Below are 23,779 nucleotides of genomic sequence, written 5' to 3'. Positions count from 1 at the left end.
CTTATTATCACTATGGGGGTTAGGTGTTGTTATTGGGGTTCTTTTATGAGATGAAGCTTCATTTTCCACCTCTGTTGCTGGTGATTTGATGGTAAGAGTATGGCTCAGCTACATCCCCACCATTCCAAATCTGCTTCCCAGCTTCAGGCAGCAGGAGGGTGGTACCATGTGCCCCTCTCTCACTTCAGGAAACTACCCACATCTCTTTATCTCTGGGCCCTCACCAAGTTAGTCTGCTTTGTGTGCCAGCAGCTGTCTGCTGCTCCAAATATCCCAGTTCAAGGAGTGAAGTGCTGTAGTGGGATTTGAATGGGCAAACATCTGTTCTTCAGTGTTGTGTACACTGACAACAGACACTACCTGCATTTACAGCTTTGCAGGCCCAGAGGGATCTGTTGTGCTCATTAACCCCGACTGGAGGCACTGCACAGGCCATGGCCGGGCACTGATGTTCTGCATCTCATTTAGCAGTCAGCTCCTTTGCTGGCACAGACTTATCATGTGTAATTACTTAATTTGATTGATGTGATTTAAAAAGAGCCTGGCAAGAGTCAGGGATTTGAACATATATCAGTGAAAAAGAAAAGCAAAGTTAGTACCTTCTTCTCCAGCATTTTTCAGTGTAACCGTCCCTTCTAATTCCCAAAGGTCCTGCTTCCCTAAGGCTGCTTAGAAGTAGAAGGGCTTTACAAAATACCTAAAATCTAAGAGCAGAGCTTCTTGGATGACATCTGAAAATGTAATACAGTTTCCTTGAAACTTGTACTGGTGGTATGTTAGAAGGTTCTTTGCTTATTCTTTGCTTTTGTCCCAACTTGTGCCTCTTTGTCACAAAAGATGTAGAGAAACTCCCTGTGACTGAATGCTACCTTTGGACAGTTGTACCTGTTTTAGAGCGGGGCATGTTTTTCATTGGACCTGAGTAGGACTTTATCCAGAAAACCAATTACTGAGGAGGAAGCACATTTATGATTATTGTCATTGCTCTGTTTGTAATTATTTCATGATCCAAAATATTGCAGCAATTCAACAGGTTTTAAAACAATGTTTTCTTATGCCTGGATGCAAGTACCTGCTAAAAGCTGTGAAAATGCTTAAGTGCACAGGAATGTAATTACTCCAGTAAATAGAAAAGCTTCCTGTTTTTAGACACTTCTGAGAGAAAAAAGATTTGCAGCACTGTGAAACATGGGGAGAGCCAGGAGAAAGGACAGATGGAAGTGAGGTGAAGCAAGCCTATGAAATGTTATTTTCCTGCAGAGGGCTGTGGGCTTTCCAGTAAGCAACTGATTTCTCTTGTCCCCAGCAAATTAAAATGCACCCAGTGGTAAACACTGGAAGTAAAGGAGTGGCTGCTTGGGACTGCAGGTCTGGTTCCCTCATCACATCTCATGCTTCATGTAGTCATCCAGAGTGTTGTCCTGAGCTGACCTCCCATGTGGAGCACTCCTGGGAAGACAGCAGTGTGTGGAGACACCAGCACCCCTGTTCCTGGCTGCAGCCCTCCACCCCTGCAGGTGGAGCAGAAGTACAACCCCGTGGTTGTCCGTTCTCTGTGAGGTTGGGGTGGGTGGGGGAGTCCTGCCCTCAGCACACACACATGCACAGTGAGGCACTTTGAGTGGCTGCTGCTAAACCCCAATGGATAGATTGTCTTAAGAAGAAAACGGAGTAAAATGAGTTATTTGAAAGAACTGAGCTCAGGAAGATTTTGGTAGGTCATTGTGCATCCTTCAGTGTTGAGTGAGTGTTTATAGTAGGGAATGTCTCGAAATGTGTTCCTCACTTTGGGACAGAGCTATTGACAGTAGAGCTTAAACAATGTAACTGTATCACTGAGGCTGAGGCAAGTGGAGCTGAGATGGAAGTGACCTTATTAGTAGATTTGCTTTTCTAAACTTCGCATGGCCAGTCTTCCATTGTTTGTGAAAGCCAAGGTTATGACATTTGGATCAAAAGTTTCTTTCCTACTTGAAATGGACAAAAAATTAACTCTCAAATATAGTTTCTGGATCTTACAGAGATGTAGGTAGACTTAGTTTATGCAAGTATTCCCCTGTATGCTCTTGTATACCCATACATAGTTTCAGCCTGTACCTTTTCCTGTCAGGGAAATGAATTTGCTCTTGCTGCTCGTCGAAAGCAGCAGAGAGCCGAGTCTCGGCCGCTGCTCATGGGAGACTTCTGCTGCTCAGCTGTGTTGAATAGCAGGAAATCCTGGAGTGCAGCACAACTCCAATATTCAGTTTTTATTCCATATTAGGAAATATTTCCTTATCATTACTGCGGGTGTGTTGGAATGATTTCCGAGATTCATTTCTGCGAGCCAAATCAAAAGACAAGGAGGCTGTGCCCGCTTATTTCCTGCTTTCAGACCAACTCCATGGAAAGGCCAAGTGGCTTCAGCCTGGGCCAGGGTGGCCCTGATCAATCCCTGCAGGTGAAACCAGCCTCACCCAAACTATTTTAAAAAGAATTTATTTCAGCCTGGTAGTGGTTCCTCAGTGTGGGCTGTGCAGCTTCTTGTGCTGGCACAAAGCACGAAGCAGCGGCAGGAGGGAAACAAACAGATGGTTGGATGGAAAATGGGATGGCTCCTTTCAGAGACAGTCCTGGCTCGTGCCAGCTTACGGCACACACACAGCCCTGGCCTGGCCTGGGAGGGGTTCCTGCTGTTTGACAGAGGGATTTTTTGCCTGCTCTAATCAGAGCCCCACACTGCTATTTTGAGATGGTTTAAGGTTTAGAATCAACATCAAGGCAGAAAAGTCCCTTCCTTCATGGTGGTTTTTTTTTGGGTGCATTAAGGTCTTCTGGGGTTTAGGGAGCATGTTGGAGCTGGCTGCTGACAGCCCAAAATCTCTGTGGGTCTTGCTGTCCCATGGGTTTCCCTGGTGTTATCATCATCATCATCATCATGTCGGAGGCTGCAGGACTCGTGCAGTGTTTGCATCCCGAGTCCTGGGTGCCTGGCAGTGTCTCCCCAGGGTTTTCACACAGCCCTGGGGGTCAGGCACTGGGAGTGTTCACTCCTTTTAGTTCACAAGTCATGCAGCACTTTCTGCTTTTAGCTGGGACTGTAACAGGCGCCTCACCCAGATGCCCCAGGGAGGAAGAATGGCTGAAAATGGCTAAAACATTTGAACATTTTGGCTTTTAAATAGCAAAGCCTGTCCCAATGGGGCTAATTTTACTCGGTTTCTTAGTGGTGCTTTAAACAGAACAAATATAATTAATTTGGTAACTTTAAAGTAACAAAACTTACTCAGCCATAATGCCCGTTGTGGAAGGAAGGCTAAAGGAGATGAAGTAAATAAACAAGGTAAATGAAATGCTGGAGTGTCAGCGATGGCATGTTGCAGTCTCACTTTGTTTTCCCTTCTCAAAGGGAGAATGTTGTAAAAACTGAAGGGTGTCTGAAGGATCTGGTCATGGCAATAATGTTGAAGAAGAATCTGCACGTGAAATATCTGATTTGTTTTATCTGGCAGGGAATGTTGTTTCCTTTCAGTAGCAGATTAAATAAAACAGGGGCTTGTGAATGGTGATATTATTGAAAACATAAATTATGAAGGAATGAAATATTTATTTTTCTGTCTGAAACATACCCCAGAGCAGTGCTTGGCAAACATGCTGATCTGATAATTATGAATCTCAGTAGCAGCAGCTAGCATCATCCCAAGGCTGCAATGGGACTAGTAGGTCAAAACCCACTGAGCTGAAGGGGTTTTTTGTTGACATGAGTGAACTTTGGACAAGGTTCTGTTCTAAGCACAGAAAGCTGTACTTAGAAATAACACAAATATTAAGATCACACCCCAAGGGTTGAAAAATACTGGCCCATGATTGACATAGATGGGACTAGAGGGATTTTATTTTCAGCTTGCTGTTTGGAGACTTCAGGGTGCTGTTTTTCTGGAGGTTAATCAGAAGCTTTGGAATTGGATTTAAACTGGGTTATAGAAAAAGAAGATAGAACCCCCCTGTGCTGGGTTGCACCCAGAGCCCCAGGGCAGCAGGGCAGGGGGGATTCTGCCCCTCTGCCCCGCTCTGCTGAGACCCCCCTGCAGGGCTGCATCCAGCCCTGGGATCCCAGCACAGCAAGGACAGGGAGCTGCTGGAGCCAGGCCAGAGCAGGGACACCAAGGGGAGCAGAGGGATGGAGCAGCTCTGCTGGGAGGAAAGGCTGAGGGAATTGGGATTGTTCAGCCTGGAGAGGAGAAGGCTTTGGGGTGACCTCATTGTGGCCTTGCAGTGCCTAAAGGGACCCCACAGGGAAGGTGGAGAGAGACTCTTGACAGGGGCCTGGAGTGACAGGACAAGGGGGAATGGCTCCAAAGTGACAGATGGGAGGTTTAGATTGGATATTAGGAAGAAATTTTTTCCCTGTGAGGGTGGTGAGGCCCAGGCACAGTTTGCCCAGAGAAGTTGAGGCTGCCCCATTCCTGTCAGTGTTCAAGGTTGGATGGGGCTCTGAGCAAGCTGGGATAGTGGCAGGTGTCCCTGCCCATGGCAGGGGGTTGGAACTGGATGGTCTTCAAAGTCCCTTCCAGCCCAGGCTGTTCTGTGATCCTGAACAGGAGGTTCAGTATAAACAATTGGATGGTGAAAATATGCACAGCACAGTTGCCAAACGTGTGCTAGCAGAAACTGTAGTGCAGAAAGTCATTTTCCCTCTGGGCTGCTGGTGCTTTCTCCTTCTGTTCCCTCACTGGAGCTCTCAGCTGTTGTACAGCATTTTTATCTTTGCTCTGTGTTTGCTCACCCCACGTATGGCTGCATGTCTCAGAAGCTGCTCAGAGTACGTCCCACCACATCATCCTGCTGAGCCTTGGGCTGTTTTTTTCATTTGTCTGGCCCTGCCCACTGCCCCTCAGTGTGAATCATGCTGTTATTTGTGTATGGTGGGATGGTTTTTTCCAGTTTTATATATATCCTGTCTCTCTTTAGGAGAATTCAAACAATTTGGAGACCATGGGGCTGGAACTTGTGCTCGAAGCTTTGTGGTGTCTGTGCTGCTTTCCTAGATAGCAGCTCATTTTTAAAATATAATTCTTGTCATTTTTAAAAATATATTCTTTGTCAGCCGTGGGTTTTAGTGCCCAGCTTGGTGAGTTGCTGGGCTGGGTTGTTTGGAAGGAGCCAAGCAGAGTCTGCTCTCACTTCTCACCCAGAAGAGCCCCAGCTCTGGGCACGGTGGTGACAGCTGGAATTTCTGAAGGTACCCACTTCATTGTGCTCTATGTGTTTGCTTCATCTCTCCTTTCTCTTTTACTTCCTAATTCTTGAAAAATGCTATTTGTATGCTTCTTTTCAGGAGCAAGTTCACAGTCATGGTGAAACCCTGGGAATTTTGAAAGGCAAAAATGTGTTTCGGTATCTGCCTTATCCAGAGGCTTTGATTCAAGAGGCAAATTCTCTTGGAATGTTAAATGGAAAATTCATAAACTTGGCAGTTTTTACTGTAATAGAAAACTGCCTTCTTAACTGCTGGGCTTAAGGGGTATGCTTGGGTGGATAAATTCAAATTATTATCAGTCTTTCTGTGAATTGATGTCATTTTGGAGGGAGGATTGCTCTTCCCTGTCCTGCTGAACATGTATGTAGCTTGATATTGTAAATCCAAATTGACCACATACTTCTGTCATGTGGAAAAAAGGCAGAATTGGATGTGGGGTTTGCTCCCTAACTTAAATACTCACCGAGTCCTGAATAAATTTATTCTAGGGCTACTGTGTAACTGTACTACACATGTGGCTTCAAAAAGAAAAATGATGTTTCCAGTGTGTGACTTGGGTTCAGATTAGTTTGATAGTATAGATTGAGCCTGATTTGATATATCCTGTGTTTTTTCTTACTGATACAGCTGTGCCAGAGGCTTGGATTCTATCTTCTTACCTCTTCCTGATTAGAAAGTGATCCCACAAAATCCTGTGTTTCAGGGCAGAGCAGTTCTCCATTTGCTTTGATTTCTTCCATCTCTCCTCTTTGGAACTGCTGCAGCAGGTGGGATTGGATGCCTCAGTGATTTTTGCACTCATTAATAACAGACTTCATCCAATAGTTTAATGAAAATAATGACAGGCTGTGGGAGGTGTCCCAGAGAGGATATGGGGTTTGGAGTTACCAGTGTAGCAGAATCTGGGTGTAGGGGTTTAAAGGGTGGAAACTCCAGGCCAACAGATGCAGAGTTTGATTTAGAGCTGTTGTGACAAATGTGAGTGTAGATTGAAGTTGGAGTCAATGCTGCTTGGCCTTTCTCTGCTTCCCAATCAGGAAAGATCTAGGAACAAAAAGGTCAAATGTATGCTTTGATTAGGCAACATTTTTCTACCAGGAGGGAGAGTTGTATCCAACTGACATATTCTGTTCAGTGGTGGATCAGGAGGGACTTGCTTGGAGACATCTCTTGAAGGCTCCAGTTCAGTAGCATTTGGCTGCTCTCCCCTTTCTGTAGCTGTTCCCTGCTCTCCCTCATCCTTCAGGAACATCCCTCCTCTCCTCCCCTCTGCGCTCTTCTCCCTCCTGCCTCTGGTAGCAAGATTTTCCCTGGCTGCTGCACATCCATAGCTCCTTATCCCCATGCTGCAGGTGCCGAGCTGGCATCAGGAGAGCTCAGGCTGGGATTTCAGCCATCCCTGCAGGAGGCACGGGCTCATTTCCTGGGCCAGGCAGCACATATGGCATCCCTGCTCCTGGCAGCTCCCAGCCCTGGTCCCACAGGCTCAGCAGCTCCTGTCCATTACATCCGTTTGATGTCTTTCTTCCACACACTTGGGGATGTTCCAGGCCCTTCACAAAAATCCCTGTCAGCCAGAGGAGTTCTGGCTAAATGTGGCCAGCTGGTTGAATATGACGTTCTTCACGGTCCACAGAGCCTAAAGTAATTCCAGTGATGCAGCAGGAGTGGAACAGTTCCATTATGGAAGTGGCATGGATTTGGGTGAACTAGTAGGCTTGTGAGGGCATTTCCAAGAATTATGGGTGGCACCTTTTAAAGCCTTCCCGTTAATGTGGTGAGGTCAGTACAAGCAGTGTGCTGTCAATAAAAGGTCTTATTTTGGAGCTCCTTCCTTCCCGCCCCCATCCCTCTGCATCATTTGTTTTTAAAGGTCACGCTTCAGGACTGTACTTGGTGGCTCCCAGCTGAATATTTTGTCTGGGATGTGGATTTGTGCTGTGTTTGGGGGCTCATTAGTGGAAGCAGACACAGGAGGAAAAAGGCTGAAAAGGTTTTCTAGGCTGTGAGTTCGCATAGGATATTTGTGGGATATCTCATGCCTCCTGCCAGGTCTGTGCTCTTTTTCATTTGGGGACTCTGGAGAGCTTAAGGCATCTCCTGCTTTTACAAATATTTTCTTTGTGGTGGTTTTGGGTTGATGCTTTTCCCCACAGTGGCAGAGCTACCTGGGAACACTCATCTGTATTTCCCTCCAGTGAAGCATATGAGGGTCAGTCCCACTGTTGATAGTGTGGGGTGCCAGTGCTGGGATTGGGATCTCTTTTTTACAAGTTTAATAAACTTGGATTTGCTGTCTGGCAGTGCCTGCATTTGTTAGGGTAGAGCACGGGCAAAACAAATGAACAGGAAATCGAGTTGCAGTGTTGTTTTATCCTACCAGGAACACAAGACGTGCAAAGGAGAAATATCCAGTGTGAGAGTGTGCCTGCTATAACTTAAGTAAAGGTTAATCCATTTCAAGCCTGGGTTAATGCTGCTCTATCCTGATGTTCCAAAATTATCAGAAGGCAGGTTTTTACTCTGTTAGGTCATTTCTTGAAATAACTTAATCACAGATGCCAGTGTGTGGTCAGCTGTTGCTCTGTTTGATTTGCTCTTATCAACTGATTTGTATTTCTTTTCCCACCTGTTGAGGGAAAAGGTGTAAAATTGTACAATAAACACAACAATGAGACCAGTGCTAAGTTCTCCCAGCTTTTGGAGACATGTCCAGCATGGGGGATGTTTCTGTGTGAAGAACAGAACTGCCTAACTTTGAGGCAGTTGCTAGGAATTGACAGATCTCATCTTTCTTCAGTAGAAAACTGAAGGGAATAAAAGATTGATTAAAAATAGAAATATTGGCATCACTTTGAAGCAGCTGTAGTGCTATTAAAACCTCTTTGTGCCTTTATGGAGAGATGTATTTTTATTCTCAGAATTCTGGTGTCTTGTGCACTTCAAAATAAACAGCTAAAATAATATCTACATGATGCTATAAAACGCCTTTATTTGTGACACAGCAGCTGCGTTTCTGGCAACAAATATCCTATTGTCACATCAGATCCCATGAAAAATCCACAGGAGAAAATCCCACCCTCTCAGAGTGCAGCAGGCAGAATGAAAACAAAGAGCTTGGAGCAGAGTTCAGCCATCCTCCTGCCCCAGTGTGGACGTGTCAGTTCTCTTCTGTATGAAACCCCTAATCAGTTCACCTCAAAAGCTATTAGGATCTGCTTAAATTAAGCCTAATTCGGGATTTGTCTTCTGCACAATCCTCTGGTGAAATTGAAGGATTAAATAAATAATGAAAAGGAAGCCAAGTGCCTGAAGGGAGCCTAAGGAAAGATTCAGAGAGACTGTTGACAAGGGCCTGGAGTGACAGGACAGGGACAATGGTTTCACACTGACAGACAGCAGGTTTAGATGGGATATGAGGAAGAAATTCTCTACTCTGAGAGTGGTGAGGCCCTGGCAGAGGTTGCCCAGAGAAGCTGTGGCTGCCCCTGGATCCCTGGCAGTGTCCAAGGCTGGACAGGGCTCTGAGCGAGCTGGAATAGTGGAAGGTGTCCCTGCTCATGGCAGGGTGGTGGAAAACAAGGTATTTGAGGTCTCTTCCAACCCAGGCCATTCCATGGTTCTGTGATGTGTGCTTCTGTGTAATTTTCCAAAACTAACCTCAAAACAACCTGACCAAATGGGATTGGGGCTGAGATGCTGCTTTTCATGCTTTTCTTCCTTGAGGCTCTCCTACAGTGCCTCAACCCACTGCCAGGTAGGTAGGGTATGAATCTTAGGACAAATTGTGCTGGTTCTTTCGTTTTTTTAATCTCTCCTGGCCTTCCTGGATCAGCTGCAGGGCATTCAGAGCTGTCCTGAGATGTCTTTTTCCAGCATTAAAAAGTGTTGTTCAGTACATCCAAGTTCTTTGGGTTCAGGATGAAAGCTTTCAAGGAGAGCAGCCTTTCTTCTTTCTGCTTCCTTTCTTCTTTCTCACCAGTTTTTAGGTGCCCAGTGACCATGTGCCCTAAGCCATAAGTATCACCTGGCCATATATAACTTTGTGGAGCAGCTTTAAATTTCAAACATGTTCAATGGTCGTCTTTATCCTTGAAATAACTTCTCCTCTGGGCTGGGGTTAGGAGTTTGTTCCGTTTGCTGTCTCATTTTATCCCATCCATTTTTTTAGCATCTAGGATTTTTGGAGTCTGAAATTATCACCGAGTTGTGACAATTGTCCCAGAATTGTGCTCTGGGAGCTGCCTGATCCTTCTCTCTCCTACCCTTTTCCCTCCCCCAGGCTGGGCCCATCTCTGCCAGAGGGACATTTTCCTTATTTGTGGACAAGCACAGCTGGGTGAGCTGCCCAGAGCGTGCAGTGCTCTTTGCTATGATTCACTCTTTGTTGTGCCAACATGTTGTTGTTTTTTAGAGTGGGTAGCACATCCTCCTGCTGTCTTGGGATAATTTTATAAGGCAGCTTTTAATAGACTTTCTGTTATCTAAAGAACAGTGCCTTTACTATGAATTTTGGCGTGCCTAAGAATTTGGAGATGGAGAGTGGGGAAGAGGAATATTTTTTTTTCATTTTCTTTTCGAAGTGAGTAATGATTTGACCTGCTCTGTTTCAGTACATGTTACCATGGCGATGACTGCAGGGACTACAACATCCTTTCCCATGAGTAACCACACCCGGGAGAGAGTGACGGTGGCCAAACTCACGCTGGAGAACTTCTACAGCAACCTGATTATACAGCACGAGGAGAGAGAAACCAGGTACTGCCTCTGCTTCCTCTCACCCCTCTGCAGCTTTTCTTGCTGTTTGTTCAGGGGCACTTCAGTCCCCAGGGATGGGACAGGTTGGGGAAGTTTTTCTGAATGTGGTGGCAGGGAGTGAATTCCTAGAGGGCACAGGCTGTCTTTGGGGGAAACCTGTGAACATCCCAGTCACTGAGTCGTTAAGGAGATCCACTTCTGATGTTTTCATGCAGTTCACCTCCTCATCAGTTATTTTGTGGAAACTGCTCTGTGCAGGGTGTTATTTTTCAGTCTCCTTCTTTGTGAGGTTGAGGACCTCTGATTGCTCTGCATGTGCCCCAGGGAATGAGCTCTGCTGAGCAGCTGAGGGGTGGGAGCTTGGTTTGGGGTAAGGCAGTGGCTTGTGGAGTCTGTTGCTGCTCTGCACCATGGAGCTCATGCCAAGGCTCCCAAACCCTGCGGGAGGGAGTGTGTAAGAGACAGGGAACAGGGCTGAGAGGTGTTTCATGGGGTAAGGAAAGGAGGCAAAGAGCTGGTGTGGAAATAAGAGGCAGCAGAGAAATGAAGGGTTGATGATGGAGGGTTTGAGAGTTCTCAGGTGGGCAGGAAGACTTTTGAAGATAATGTAATCCCCATCTGTTAATTTTGCTTGGGTAATGTGGCCAGGTACTCCTTGAATGGAAGTATGGGATGGTCATCACCACTCAGCTTCTCCCAGCAGTGCCCAGTCCTGGCTCTGAGGTGTGAAGTGCCACTTGAATTAGGTGTCAAAGCACCAAGTGCTTGATTATAATGAATGTGGTGTTGGATTGTCATTAGTGTGTGAAGTTATCATTCCCCTGGTAATATGTTTTTAATTGAAGAGTTTTCAGTCAAGCAGCAGGGATTCTCTCTTCATCATATTTAGTCATTATTCCAGGTAATGGAATTGCTTCTAGTTAGGAGAATAGACTGTCTATCAGGGGCCTGTAATTTAGAGGAACCTGCTGTACTTCCCAAAGTACAGAAAGGCACCAGCAGCCTGGCTCCAAGCCTTTGAATTCTTGCCTGCTGCAGGGCTGCTGAAGGTAACCAGCCTTCATAAAGCTTCACCCTTGCAGCTGTAAAGGAGCATCCTGTGGGTGGACAGAAAGGAGTCCTGCAGCCACAGTGCCATGTGCTGACCCCCTGCCACCTTGGGGTATTCCCAGGCTTTGCTCCCCTCTCAGAGCCTCCCAGCCTGGCATGGCACTGGTGGAGGACTTGGAGCTGTGAGCCCTGGCCTGGGCAGGACACTGGGAGGGAGAGGGTGGTGCATCCAGGGGGTAGAGTTTAGTTGGCATGGGAGGAAGTGGGGCAGGACCAGTGTGTGACTTGAGAGGGAGGTTGTCACACAGAGGGGATGGAAGCTGGAGCTGGCTGGCAAGTGGAAGATGAGATAGAAATGATGAAAAAAACCATTTTTATTCTGGTTTGTAATCCTAAAAACAGCCTTAGTTCAACAAGATATAATGACTCTAATGACATATGTTTTCATATATGTTTAATGCCTGATTCTGCAAGTACATAAGCATGTGCTTAAATTTGCTTCTGCATTTTCCTCAGCTTTGTTCACAAATGAGTAACTGGGTGGAGTGGGGCTGTCTGCCTGCATATTTCCATCTGAGGCAAATTTTTCAGTACTTGGAGTATGTGAAGCAAAGGTGTTGACTTGCTGTGGTGTTCTGTTTGGTTTTAATAAATAATAAAAGGTGCAATCCTCTGTTTCTCTCCTTGGCAGGCAGAAGAAGCTGGAAGTGGCTATGGAAGAGGAAGGCCTTGCAGACGAGGAGGTAAGTACTGCTTAAGTAACCTTACAAACTGCTTTGCTTTTGTCCCACTGCTTCAGATGGGCATTTGAAGAGCTCACAGCATGACAGAAGGTTTTATTTTGTACATGAGTGTTGCCCCTGTTAATAACCTGTTTATGTTAGGGAAACTGGGAATAAGCTTGACTGATACTTGCAATAGCTATCCAAGGCTTTTCATGCTACCTGTAGTTCTGATGAGACATGGCCACAGCAAGTAGCTAGCAAGCTTTATAAAGATAAAAATTGTTTGCTGTTGTATTTGGCAAGAAAAAAAAGTGGTATGTGGTTAGAAATGGGTAGAAAGCAAAATGCTGACCTGTTTTTTCTTGATTTAAACAATAAACCATCATACTTTTGCTCCTTTTGGATACAGATGAGGAGGGATCTCAGTCTGGTTGCCACCTCACAGAACTTTGGCCAATAAGTTGCTTTTCTGAGGTCCATTACACCATGTCTGCCTTCAGGATAGGCTGGGAAATAAGTAGGAAGAATGTCTCAGTCCTTCTGGAGTTTTTGCGGCTGCTGTAACTCCTGAGAAGTGGGGAAATGAGTGTGGGTGTGTATTGCCATCTTGTGGCTTTAAAGGATGCTGTAATCCCAGCACGGAGTCTGGCAGGTGCCTGATCCAGGGGCCTCCTTAGCAGGCTCTGAGCTCTCAGCATCTTTGGGTGCAGTATTTGTCTTCTCTTGGGGTGAATCACGGTGACATTTTCATCAGACAAAATAGATTATGGCATTTGGACAGATTTTTCTTTCAGAATCAGTTGTTTGCCTGCCATAAACCAAATGGATTTTGTTGTAGATCTGTAACCAGGGCCTCTGCTGCTTGCTAAGCTCCTTGTTGCCTGTCATCACTTAGGGTACAAGTTTCAGCTTTTCTTGATCCTTCACACTGCCCAAAATTAAGAGTCCTTTCCTCAGGCAGTTACTTTGGCCTTGGGACTGATACACTTTGTTTGAACCAGTATGTTAGTTTTTCTTCATAATTTTTCTTTTTTTTTAATAACTAAGTAATAAAAATAAGATACCACCACCCACCAGAAAAAAAGGTGGAACTGTGCCTGAGGCTTCTGTAGAAAGCCATACTCAAGGATTATGCTTTGAGAAATTCAGAAAGAAATGTAGAAGGAGAAGTCTTTCTCCTGTTGGGATTCCAGAGAACAACTTCCCAGGAAGGGTGGGTGCATATCTTGACTGTCTTCTACCACATGACTGACAGATTCCTGTGCCTGTGTCCTCAGAAAAAGCTGCGCAGGTCACAGCACGCTCGCAAGGAAACAGAGTTCCTGCGCCTCAAGAGGACCAGGCTCGGCTTGGATGACTTTGAATCCTTGAAAGTCATAGGAAGAGGAGCATTTGGGGAGGTTTGTGGCATTCTTGCTTGAACATGAGATTAAAATGGGATTGACCCCTGTAACGAAACATTCTGATGACCATTTAATGAATTGCTGTATTGCAGAATGGCAGCTTTTTGTACCATTCTCCAAGTGTGATGAGTGGTGATTAATCCATGCATTCATTTCCCAAGGCTTCTGGAAAGACACTTAGTTTCCCATGGCTTCCCACACTGATGTTGCCCACATGGCCCTCTGCAATTACGGATTTGCAGTGGCACAACCCCTTTTGATAAACCTACTTTCTGCCCTCTGTCACATCAGTTGTTTCTCCTCCTGAATTTTAACCTACACAGTCCAAGCTACCCAGAATTCACTGTGTGTGCTGACTTTCCTTGTTAGTGTTGTACATGGTGCAGAATAATTGCTTTTTCAATATTTATAATACTGAAATGTGTTTTGAAATATTTAACAAGAGAACTTTTCCATACCTGGCAATTGTGAGTGTTCCAGTGGATTTCTGAGGCAGAGAAGACTGACTGGGTTCTCTCTCTTGGTAAAGGTCCGCCTCGTTCAGAAGAAGGATACAGGTCACATTTATGCAATGAAGATACTGAGAAAAGCAGATATGCTGGAGAAAGAGCAGGTTTGTGATCCATAAGTCCCCTAAATTTCAAACTTAGCCTTTCTAGACAATGTTTTCCACCTTTGAAAACCCATACAATAGTCTGGCAGTCCAAAGGGTCTGTGGTGTTGCTGCCACAGCACAAAAGCAGCAGGAGTTAGGAAGTAAGGTCATGCAACTGCATTTAAAAAAATACTTTATTTACAACCAGTTTGGAACAGTGACAAAGATTTTTTCCCGTCGTCAACACGGAGCTTATAGTACTAAATCTGTAAAACTGCATTTCAAGGAAAATACTTCTGGAAAAGTAATCTTCTGCAAAAGTAAAAATGGAGGTATTTGATGTTTCCTTTTAAAGAAAACCATCAGAAATCACGTTGTTCATCAGCATTGTCTTCCTTGGGTTTGCTTTATAGTTGGGTTCATCTTGTTGGGGGTTTATTAGTTTTGATTTTGTTAGTTTGGTTTCGTTTTTGCTTTTACTTTTTAGCTAGCAATTCACTGTGAGGACACAGCAAGTACTTTAGCATCACAAAGCAAAGAAATCAAGTGTGGCTGTCTCAGGAGATAAAAGGACTTTTTTCATACTATCCAAACCTTACCCATCATTTGCACATCATTTCCTAGCAGTAGTGGTACTTTTTTTTTTTTCCTGGCACAGATTATTTTGTCTCCTGCAGCTCATGCCCTGAATTTAGGGAACCAGAGGAGCAGCAGGGTGTGCAGAGCAGCCAGGACTTGTGTGGTGCTGCCCCCATTTCAGAACCTGATGTGGGAAGGAGCTCTGAGCTCACACTCTGCATTCAGTTTGGAACAGTGACCTTCCGTGGCCAGTGTTTATCTGCTGCAATTTTCATGGCCTGCCTTGTTCTGTGCAGAAGCAACAGAGGACACATGAAAAAAAAAAATTTTCTAGTATTTTTTCCCCAAGCCTGGTAGCACTGAGAGAAATCCTGGCTATTTTTAAGCAAAGTTTTCCTGTTGTATTTTAGAGCTGCATTGAGGAGATGAGGGTGGAAGGAAATACTTTCTAATGAGACAAAATAAAGCCAGATAAATCCTGGCTGGAGTGTCTCCTGCAGAGGGAGAACCTTTGCCCCATGCAGCTGTGTGACAAGACTAATGGGAAGATGTTCCTCACCACTGGAAGTGGGGAACAGATGCAGAAGACTGTTTGCTGCTTTTCTTACAGCTGTCAGTAAATATTTTTCCATGCATATATCTTTAATTTTTCCTCCAGGATGAGGGTATGTTGTAGTGAAAACACACACCCCTTCACCCAATCTCCATTATTCTTAATTTCCAGCAAATGATGGGGTAGCAGCTTTCCATATATTTTCCAAAGCCTTAGCTGGAACTGGAATATCCTAAGCAAGGTCAGATATTCCTGAACTCACTTGCACTTTTTCTACCAGTTTTGTCAGGTCTTTCTAACAAACAGAACCAGCTTAACAAGCTGTACTTTGTGTTTCTAGAGAAACCCTAGGATCTTGTAAAAAATAATGGGAAATATGAGTATGGAAAGAGGTAGAAAAACAGTTCCTTTGCTTAAGGTAATGAAAATATGCTGTAGGGCTAGGAGTGTAATGTGATGTTCCTTGTTTAAATATTTCAATATTTGCCCTTTAATAATAATTTTTTTTTTTTAATTTTAGGTGGCCCATATCAGAGCAGAAAGAGATATTTTGGTTGAAGCGGATGGAGCCTGGGTAGTGAAAATGTTTTACAGCTTCCAAGATAAAAGGAACCTTTACCTGATCATGGAGTTTTTACCTGGAGGTAAGCTGAGTGCTGTGGCATCAGGTGATACAGGTACTTCTTCCTTAGCTTTCGTTAGCAGCTTTATAAAATATTAGAAAAAAACATGCTGTATAATTTGTAAAAATAAACATGTTAACACTCTTTTAAATGAAGTTCCAGTCATGTGACTATTCCTGATTTTTTAGAGGAAGGAAAAAGGTTGAAGGGGTATTAAATAGACTTGAATTAAGTAATTATTCTAATAGAAATTTCTGCTTTCTACGACTGAGGCTGTTAACAGTAAAAACAAAACAGTTTATGTAATAGATTTAACGTGTGTAAAAATCCACTGTATTTTCCTGTTTAGGATTTTCAACTAAAAATAGTGAGTTGGGTTTGTAGGTCCTTGCAGTAATAGTTTTATGATTAGTAACTGTAAGGCCAGATACAAGGTTAAATTTGGATTCTACTGGGGTTTCTTAGAGTTTTGTGATTTAAAATGTTCTGATCCCTAAGCTGTATTTTTCTTCTCTTTGATGAGGTGATATGATGACCTTACTAATGAAGAAGGACACTTTATCAGAGGAGGAGACCCAGTTTTACATTTCTGAGACAGTGCTGGCCATCGATGCCATTCACCAGCTGGGATTTATCCACAGGGACATCAAGCCAGACAATCTCCTGCTGGATGCCAAGGCATGTACTGGGCTCACCAACTGCTGGTGCTTCCAAGATCCCACTGAGGAGCAGTGGGAGCCACTGGGGCCACCCCAGAGGTTTAAACTGGCTGGAGGGAAGGCAGGGAGTGCCCAATGTATTTTACTTGGAGAACACCAATATGTTTAAACAAAGTGAAATCATACTCAGAAGCCTTTTAACCATTTTAAGGCAAGACTTCTAAGGGAGAAAACCCACTCAGGGTGACCAGACTCTGATATTCAGACACATTAAAAGGTGCATAATTCCTTTCATCAATCTTGAAGTAGCCGTGAAGAATTTAGACAATGCTAAATGTTCAGTTCCCTCAGTTCCATTTATTTCATCACCCACTCACCTGTGGAGACTCCCTCGGTTAGTCTGACCATGCTGGCTGTGAAATGCACCCAGTAAGCATCACCAAATCATGGAATTACCTAGGTTGGAGAAGATCTTTAAGATCATAGAGGCCAGGAATTATCACAGCATGCACAGGTCTGTCAGGTTTGATGGGTTCTATCTGCACTGATGTCTGGAAACCTGATTAAAGCCAAGGTTACTATCAAAACAAAGCAAAGGAATTTTGTCCTGGAGGCTTTCTCAGTCACAGTGCTATGCAGTTCAAAACAAAACCAGGCAAAGTAGCTGCCCTCAACTGTTGGGAAATTGTAGATATAACCATTTCTGGGAGGCCATAGCCTGTTGGAGAGAAAACACCCTTCAGTACACCAAGGTTCAGTCTTTGCTTCCCTGCTTGTCCTGTGCCAGTCCATCATGGCCTGAGAGGGCGTGTGCAGTGATTAAAGCTCTTTTTTTTTCAAGCACTACCTATCTAAATAATGGTTCTGTGTTCTCTGATTTTTTTTTTTAGGGTCATGTAAAGCTATCTGATTTTGGGCTCTGCACAGGTTTAAAGAAAGCCCACAGAACAGAGTTCTACAGGAACCTCACACACAACCCACCAAGTGACTTCTGTGAGTGTGAGCTGTCCTAGTTTAACATGTAAATGGTTTTGAGCTGCAGCTGTACATTGTACCTGTGTTTCTGCTGGGATAAGCAAGATGGGGCAGGCTGATTGCATTTAATTGGAAAACTGGAAATGCTTGTTCCTGGGTCATGGGAGCATTTCACAGGCAAGAAATGATGATTTCTGCAGTGGTCATGTGTTTTTGCACGTTCATACAGAGATATGAACACACATAATGCAATGTAAGTATATTTTAATGTGTTTTTCATAATGTTAGTGAAGTTCCAGAACTGTTCTTTCAGGAGGGGCATGAGTTCCATGTGCCAAAAGGACTGAAGTCAGTGACAGTCTCATGAAACTTTTCAGAAGCTGATCTAAAATTTTAGCAAGTCCTAATTTAGAATTGCTGATGTGTGTCCTACTCACATGAGTTTCAGCTATGCATTGGACAGTAGTTATTCTCATGGTCCCATTTTTAGTTATAATCAAGTATTTGTTTCTAGACTAGGGTTCTAAATATACAAAATAGTTATTTAAAACTAGAGCCCTGTAAATAATTTTTCTCTTAATCCTCACAAATACACTTGTTATTTAATAATTGCTTTGTAAATTAGCGTTTCAGAATATGAACTCAAAGAGGAAAGCAGAAACATGGAAGAAGAACAGGCGACAGCTGGTGAGTTAATTAAATAACGTATAATTCTTGGATTGCTTTTAAACTAGTTACAGAAAACTCAGTGCTAATGCTCCAGGTTTTGAAAACCTCCAAGGCCCTCATATGTGGCTCTCTAGAAGCTCCCAAAATCACAACTAACTCAAAAGAAGGGGGTCCAGGCTGGGATAGCAGACTCTGCTCTTCTCTTTGCCTTTGTTTGCCTCGTGAGCATCTGTCCCAAGCCCTCAGGTGTCCTTGGCCCCGTGTTCGAGCCGTGTGTGGACTCCTGGCTCTGATTCCTGCAGCTTATTCACAAGCAGATGTGTGGCTGCAGGATTCCTTTTCAGAGAGCTCATTCTGCTGAATGGAAATGTGGGGGAAAGGCTGTGGGAGGGTGCTGGTGCTGGAGTGCTGCAGCCTGGGTTTGTGGTGAGGAGCGGCCACATAATGGGGGACTCATGGCATAAACTAAACCAAAGCAAAGTGTCTGTCAGCCATGGCATTTCAGACTTTCATGCCTGCCCATGATTTTCACCAAAAAAACCTCAGCTGTCAAATTTTGGAACCCTTTATTTTTCCAGACCCTTTTTTAAAAGTGATCTACTGCAGAATTCCCCCAAAGCTTTTGTGTGGTCTCTTCTTTCCTCATGAAACGAAATGAGATTACATTGCAGCCACCACACTGCCTCGTGGGGCTGTATTTCACAGCCTCATTCCAGCCTGGAATTAGATCTCAAAAAGAATTTATCTCAAGTCCAGTGAAGGCTGATGTGGCAGAACTGTGTGGTGAAGAACAGTCCCACAGAGGCAATAAAAGGCCAAAATGACAATTTGCATCAACACTGTTGGAAAAAGAGCCACATTTTTGGTTTTCCATTGGTTCAGTCCTAAATAGCTTGGGTCTGTTCAATCAGAGTGTTTCTTTAAGGTCAGACAAATTAAAGTAAAATATTTTTGTGGCAAAACTGCTTTTGGGGGATTTTTATGGTCTTTAAAGGTTGGTTTGTTTTGGTTTTTTTTTGTTGGATTTTGGGGTTTTTTTCTCTCCCTCCTGCCCCATTGAAGATTTTTCATCAGTAAAAAATTCCCAATACATGGCTTGTGCATCATAAGTGTCACACCTGGGAATATCCCATTGATTATGCCTTTAAAAATAAAGACAACAACAATAGGACTTCTTGGATATTTTTGTAATGCAGCTACCTGAAACTTAAGCTAAGGTGACCTTTGATATTGCAGTTGCAATATTCTGTGATTTCATCATGTTAAAGAGGATGATTTCCATTTATTTTCGAGGTTCTCTGTGTTTATTAATATAAAAGAGTAATATCCTTGGGACTTGAGTTTCTGTACATTCTCAAATTAAGCATTCTTGCTCACCCAAACAACAAGATCCTGTATGTAAGTCCCCAGGAAAAGGTATTGCAAAATGTAAAACCACATTAGTTCTCTTTTAAACAGATGTTTCCTTTTTTCCAGGCATATTCTACTGTGGGAACCCCAGACTATATTGCTCCAGAAGTGTTTATGCAGACTGGGTACAACAAGCTTTGTGACTGGTGGTCCTTGGGAGTGATTATGTATGAAATGCTAATAGGTATGTTAAAAACCCCAACTTAAGAGTTGTTCAAAGGTAACAGAACCATTTGTTGAGAAGAGCGAACCTCTGGCTAATACTTGTTATATTTGGGAGCCCCAGTGACAAAAGCAGAGACCCAGGTCGCTGCTCTCCTGGAGCAGTTTATTAATTGTTTATTTGTTTGTGCAGGGTATCCACCTTTCTGCTCAGAAACGCCACAAGAGACTTACAGGAAAGTTATGAACTGGAAAGAAACGTTGGTATTTCCTCCAGAGGTGCCCATTTCGGAGAAAGCAAAGGATTTAATTCTAAGGTCAGTAAGAAAAACCCAGTTCTGGCCTCTTGCCCAGCCAGGGTCATCTTCCATCAGGGTAAATTTCTGTTGTGTGTGAAGGAAGTTTTATTTTGGAGAAAAGACTGGTTTCTTCTGTCACCATCCTTGATGGATTTGTAGAGTCTTTTTCCCTTTGCCACTTGTTTAGCATGAATGAATAAGCTGGAATGATCTTGATTTGTACCATGGTATAAGGAGAAACAGAGCAGACCAAAAAATAAAGTGATCAACACAGAATTTTTTTCTTCTCTGAGGTGGCAAGAAAATACCTCTCACCAGTATTTAATTCACTGGACAGAAATCCTGGGATATCTTGGATTTACTGACTTCTTTCAAAATGCCAGTTTTTAGTTTGCATTGAGGTTTTTGTGAGGGTTTTGGGGACAAGCTCAGGCAGAAATGCTCTCTTGTCCTGGGAGGGTTTGGGGGGTACATTGGTTTTGGGTTTGATTTTTTTTTTTTTCCTTTTTTTCCTTTTCAAAGCTAATGTTACAGCTTTATACCATTTTGTTACAGGTAAAAAGGGGAATGTGCTTCCCAAAACTAGAATTTATAATTAGTTCCAGCAGTGCTCCAGTAACCTACAAAAACATAACAAATACACCAAACAGTTATCCTGCATCCAGCTAGCAATACTAACAGCTCAAATAATTGAACTGTCACTAATCCTCGTGAATGAGTCTGTGTCAAACAATTAATATTGCATTTTCAGTATCTATTTCTCTACTGTTCTGCTCAACCTTCCTTGTCAGCATCCCAAGCTCTCTGCTGAGCAGAGCATTACTGCTGAGGATTTCTTCCTCCTCAATCCTAACTGTGTTTGGGGAATTTTTAGAGATTTCAGTGTATTTGTTAGCATGTCTTGCTCATGCATCTACTTACACAAAGACTACTGAATTTATCATTGCCTAACCAAGTAGAAGGGTTAAAACTGGGGTAAAACATCTTAGTTATATGTAATCTATTAAAATGAGGTCAAAACAGGTTGGACAGCAACCACCTTGGGCATTTTGGGTACTTTGTCCATTACAGTTTGGACAAGTTAGGCAACGTGTGTTTTAGCTTAAAAGGAGGTGCAGACAATGCTAAGGGCTATGGAGAGAGATAAATCCAAACTAAAACAAGCTCAAGTTCAGACAAAGCCTGACAAATCCTGTGGCTGAGTGTTGTTACAGGTTTGAGGTCTGTTGTTAGTCCTTGGCACCACCCAGCCTGCTGGGCTGCAATACAGATACAGGCAGGTTTTCTTCCCCACTGACACCCAACTACAAGCAAAAGAACTTTAATTTATAATTGGGTACAGTTTATAGCCTAACCTGCTGTGCTACACATGCAGAAGATGGCTGGGATTTATTGAATTCCTAGTCAAATTTTGGTATTCCCATCTCCTGGATAGGATACTTAAAAGGCTTTTCCAGTCCAGAGGAGAAGGGTCAGCCTCTGCTTCTCCCTGGAACAAATCTCTGAGGTCACTGTGCTGTCAGAGAGCTTCCACCTGCCTATTTTCCTTCTTTAGGATGTTAGGCTTTTCCTTCTGGTCTGCTGGAGCAGGTAACAGTCCCCATCTTGCCAGTCCTCTGTCTCCAATATCACCTTTTTCTTCCTGCTATTTCATCCCTGCTTCTCATAAACAAACAATTTCTTGTGGGGTCTGAGCTGAGGTTATGCAGCAGGGCTGTATCAGAAACAGGCCCTGAGTCTTTGCACCACCTGCACCTCTGAGGAGAGGGAAGGGGGAGAATTAGGAACATGACATGTTTGGAATGGCCTGGCTCACTGGGATTCCAAAATAGACATCAGAGAGCAGTCCTGATTTACTAAGTATATCTATTCTTCTTAGTTTGACTGTGAGATGGGGATGTTTATTTAAAATAGTTGAGAGCATGCTAGGGCAGTTCTCAGTAGTAGGGATTTAAGCCTCCATTCCAAAGTGATCTTACAGGACCAGAACATGCAACTTTTCACAAACCTAGGAGATGGGGATACAGCAGTTTAGAAAAGGTGTCAGTTATTGGCATCATAGCTTTTTGTTTTGGGATTTAACAATGTTCTGCTTCTACTGTGTCCCTTCTCTCCCAGATGCAATGGGATGCTTTGCTGTTACCCCAAGTGGTGGAACAGTTTTACAGAACTTCTTGAAATTCTTGATACTGGATACTGTTGCTTCTGTTGGAATTTATCATAACATTCACTATGTTTTTTCCCCTTTTCCAGGTTTTGTATCGACTCAGAAAACAGAATTGGTAGCAATGGAGTAGAGGAAATAAAAAGTCATCCATTTTTTGAAGGAGTAGACTGGGGACATATCAGGTATATATATATATACACACGTGTTTTACAGGGAGAATAAAAGCCATGAAAGCAAGAATTTCATGCTGTGTGATGTCAAGGACAATTTTTTCTAATTTATCTTTCATTTAGAAAGGCAGCTATTGGGAGTAGGGAGGTGACAGTGAAGGTTTTCTGGCCTTGCTGACATGAATAGAAATGGTCAGAGTTTAGCTGATTTTGAGATACCTCAGATTGTTCCAGACTGTCCAGAATGGAAAGAAATGGTTGTAGGGTGGCTGTGGATTTAATGGTAAGTGTAGTAATTAGAACTGTGGTGAGTTTACAGGTGTAAATCACTGCCTTTCCCACAGTGCTGTGTCCCAGTGTGAACGTTTTGCTGGCACAGATTCCTTGGGCATTTTCAAAAGCCACCTTAGAACTCCTTCAAGGGCTCCCTGACTGTGGAGGTGCTAAAGCAGAGCCAGCCTGGTTTGGGAGGGAGATGCTGAGTGTCACAAAGAGGAGCTACAGTCCAAAGGTTTTGGATGAGGTCCAGGCTGATCAGCACTGGCATTGTAAAGCTCTGGGTGCAAGTGCAATCCTGCTGGGCTGGGTTTGTGAAACAGGGTAACCAGAGTGGTGGCTGGTGACAAGATCAGGGTGATAGCTGTGTGGCAGATAAGTGTGGGATGCTCTCTCACTTAAAGATGTTTGCTCCAAGCCTGCCAGGAAGACACCAATAGGGACAGGGAACCAAAAAAATCTCCCCATGGTGTCAGCAAACAGGAGAGTCAGATTCATCTGTGATGCACTCAGTGGAACCCATGTGCTCTGCATTAGGGAAAGTTGTAAGTGTAAAAAGCTAAGTTAAAACTGTAACTTAATGTCTCATTTCCCAATATTCACTCTTCTGGCATTTATCTGTATTTGCAGGGAAAGACCAGCTGCAATCCCTATAGAAATCAAAAGTATTGATGATACTTCCAACTTTGATGAATTTCCTGAGTCAGACATTTTACAGCCAGGTGAGACTGCCACTGTAAATTCCAAATCTCCATCTGTGACACACCAGAAGACTGCACAGATGCCTTTGTGGTTGTTTATATTAGTTTTTCTGATGCCCCAATCAAGTTAATCTCTAGATCAAGTCTTTATATTTTCTCTGAAATATGAATGTAAACCTGTGATCTCTCATAGCTGCAAAGGCCAGAGATTTTAAGAGTCCAAACTCTAGGTAAAAATGGTTTGCACAGGTAGGGAGCACAGAAAGCAGTGGAGTTTTCTGCCAAGCAGTCTGCCTAACCAGATTCTGGTAGAACATCATGCACTGATTTGCTTTTCATCTTCAGTGACTTTTGAGGTTTGTGCCAAACATAATTGTTGAGATATTTGTGGGTAAGAATTTTCAGACAATTGATTACTTAAAGCGGTATTTGATGAACCTGAGTTGCTCTGTAAATCACTTCAGGGGTTTTTTTAGTTGCTGATTTCTTTTAGCAAGTTACAGGAAATTTTCATATGTAAAAGGCTTGGTTCTGTGACATACAAATAATCCTATGTCCCACTGTTTTCAGTTACTTGAAGATTGGCAGATGCTTAACAGTGATTAATTGCTGTCTGCTAAGTGTAGCTGTGTTAACAGCCATAAGAATTGTCCAAAAGCTGTTGTTTATTTTTTTTTTCTGAAATGGCTTTTATTTAATGGTGAGGAAGTTTGTCCTTTTGATGCAAAGCAACACATCTCCAGTGCCTAAGCCGGTTAAATCCATA

General features: G+C 43.4%; 1 protein-coding gene across 5 annotated transcripts in view; it reads left to right on the top strand.

Moving 5' to 3' along the window:
• Positions 1 to 23,779, top strand: part of STK38L (serine/threonine kinase 38 like) — a 44,726-nt gene that overhangs the window by 16,442 nt on the left and 4,505 nt on the right. For 2 of the 5 annotated variants that reach the window (XM_030263482.4, XM_072923747.1), the window contains exons 2-13: positions 9,853 to 9,997; positions 11,739 to 11,790; positions 13,050 to 13,172; positions 13,705 to 13,788; positions 15,423 to 15,546; positions 16,049 to 16,203; positions 17,075 to 17,177; positions 17,785 to 17,846; positions 19,305 to 19,422; positions 19,594 to 19,717; positions 21,953 to 22,048; positions 22,943 to 23,034. In XM_030263482.4, coding sequence (XP_030119342.1) covers positions 9,864 to 9,997; positions 11,739 to 11,790; positions 13,050 to 13,172; positions 13,705 to 13,788; positions 15,423 to 15,546; positions 16,049 to 16,203; positions 17,075 to 17,177; positions 17,785 to 17,846; positions 19,305 to 19,422; positions 19,594 to 19,717; positions 21,953 to 22,048; positions 22,943 to 23,034 — 1,267 coding nt within the window. In that variant the 5' untranslated portion in view covers positions 9,853 to 9,863. Of the gene's footprint in view, positions 1 to 4,898; positions 5,222 to 5,983; positions 6,007 to 7,269; positions 7,292 to 9,852; positions 9,998 to 11,738; positions 11,791 to 13,049; positions 13,173 to 13,704; positions 13,789 to 15,422; positions 15,547 to 16,048; positions 16,204 to 17,074; positions 17,178 to 17,784; positions 17,847 to 19,304; positions 19,423 to 19,593; positions 19,718 to 21,952; positions 22,049 to 22,942; positions 23,035 to 23,779 lie in introns of those variants that run through there. The other 3 variants (XM_030263483.4, XM_030263484.4, XM_041713664.2) reach the window with 3 other exon arrangements.

This window comes from Taeniopygia guttata, chromosome 1A (assembly GCF_048771995.1).
Source record: "Taeniopygia guttata chromosome 1A, bTaeGut7.mat, whole genome shotgun sequence".
Taxonomy (NCBI): domain Eukaryota; kingdom Metazoa; phylum Chordata; class Aves; order Passeriformes; family Estrildidae; genus Taeniopygia; species Taeniopygia guttata.
This window is presented reverse-complemented; position numbering and strand designations above follow the sequence as displayed.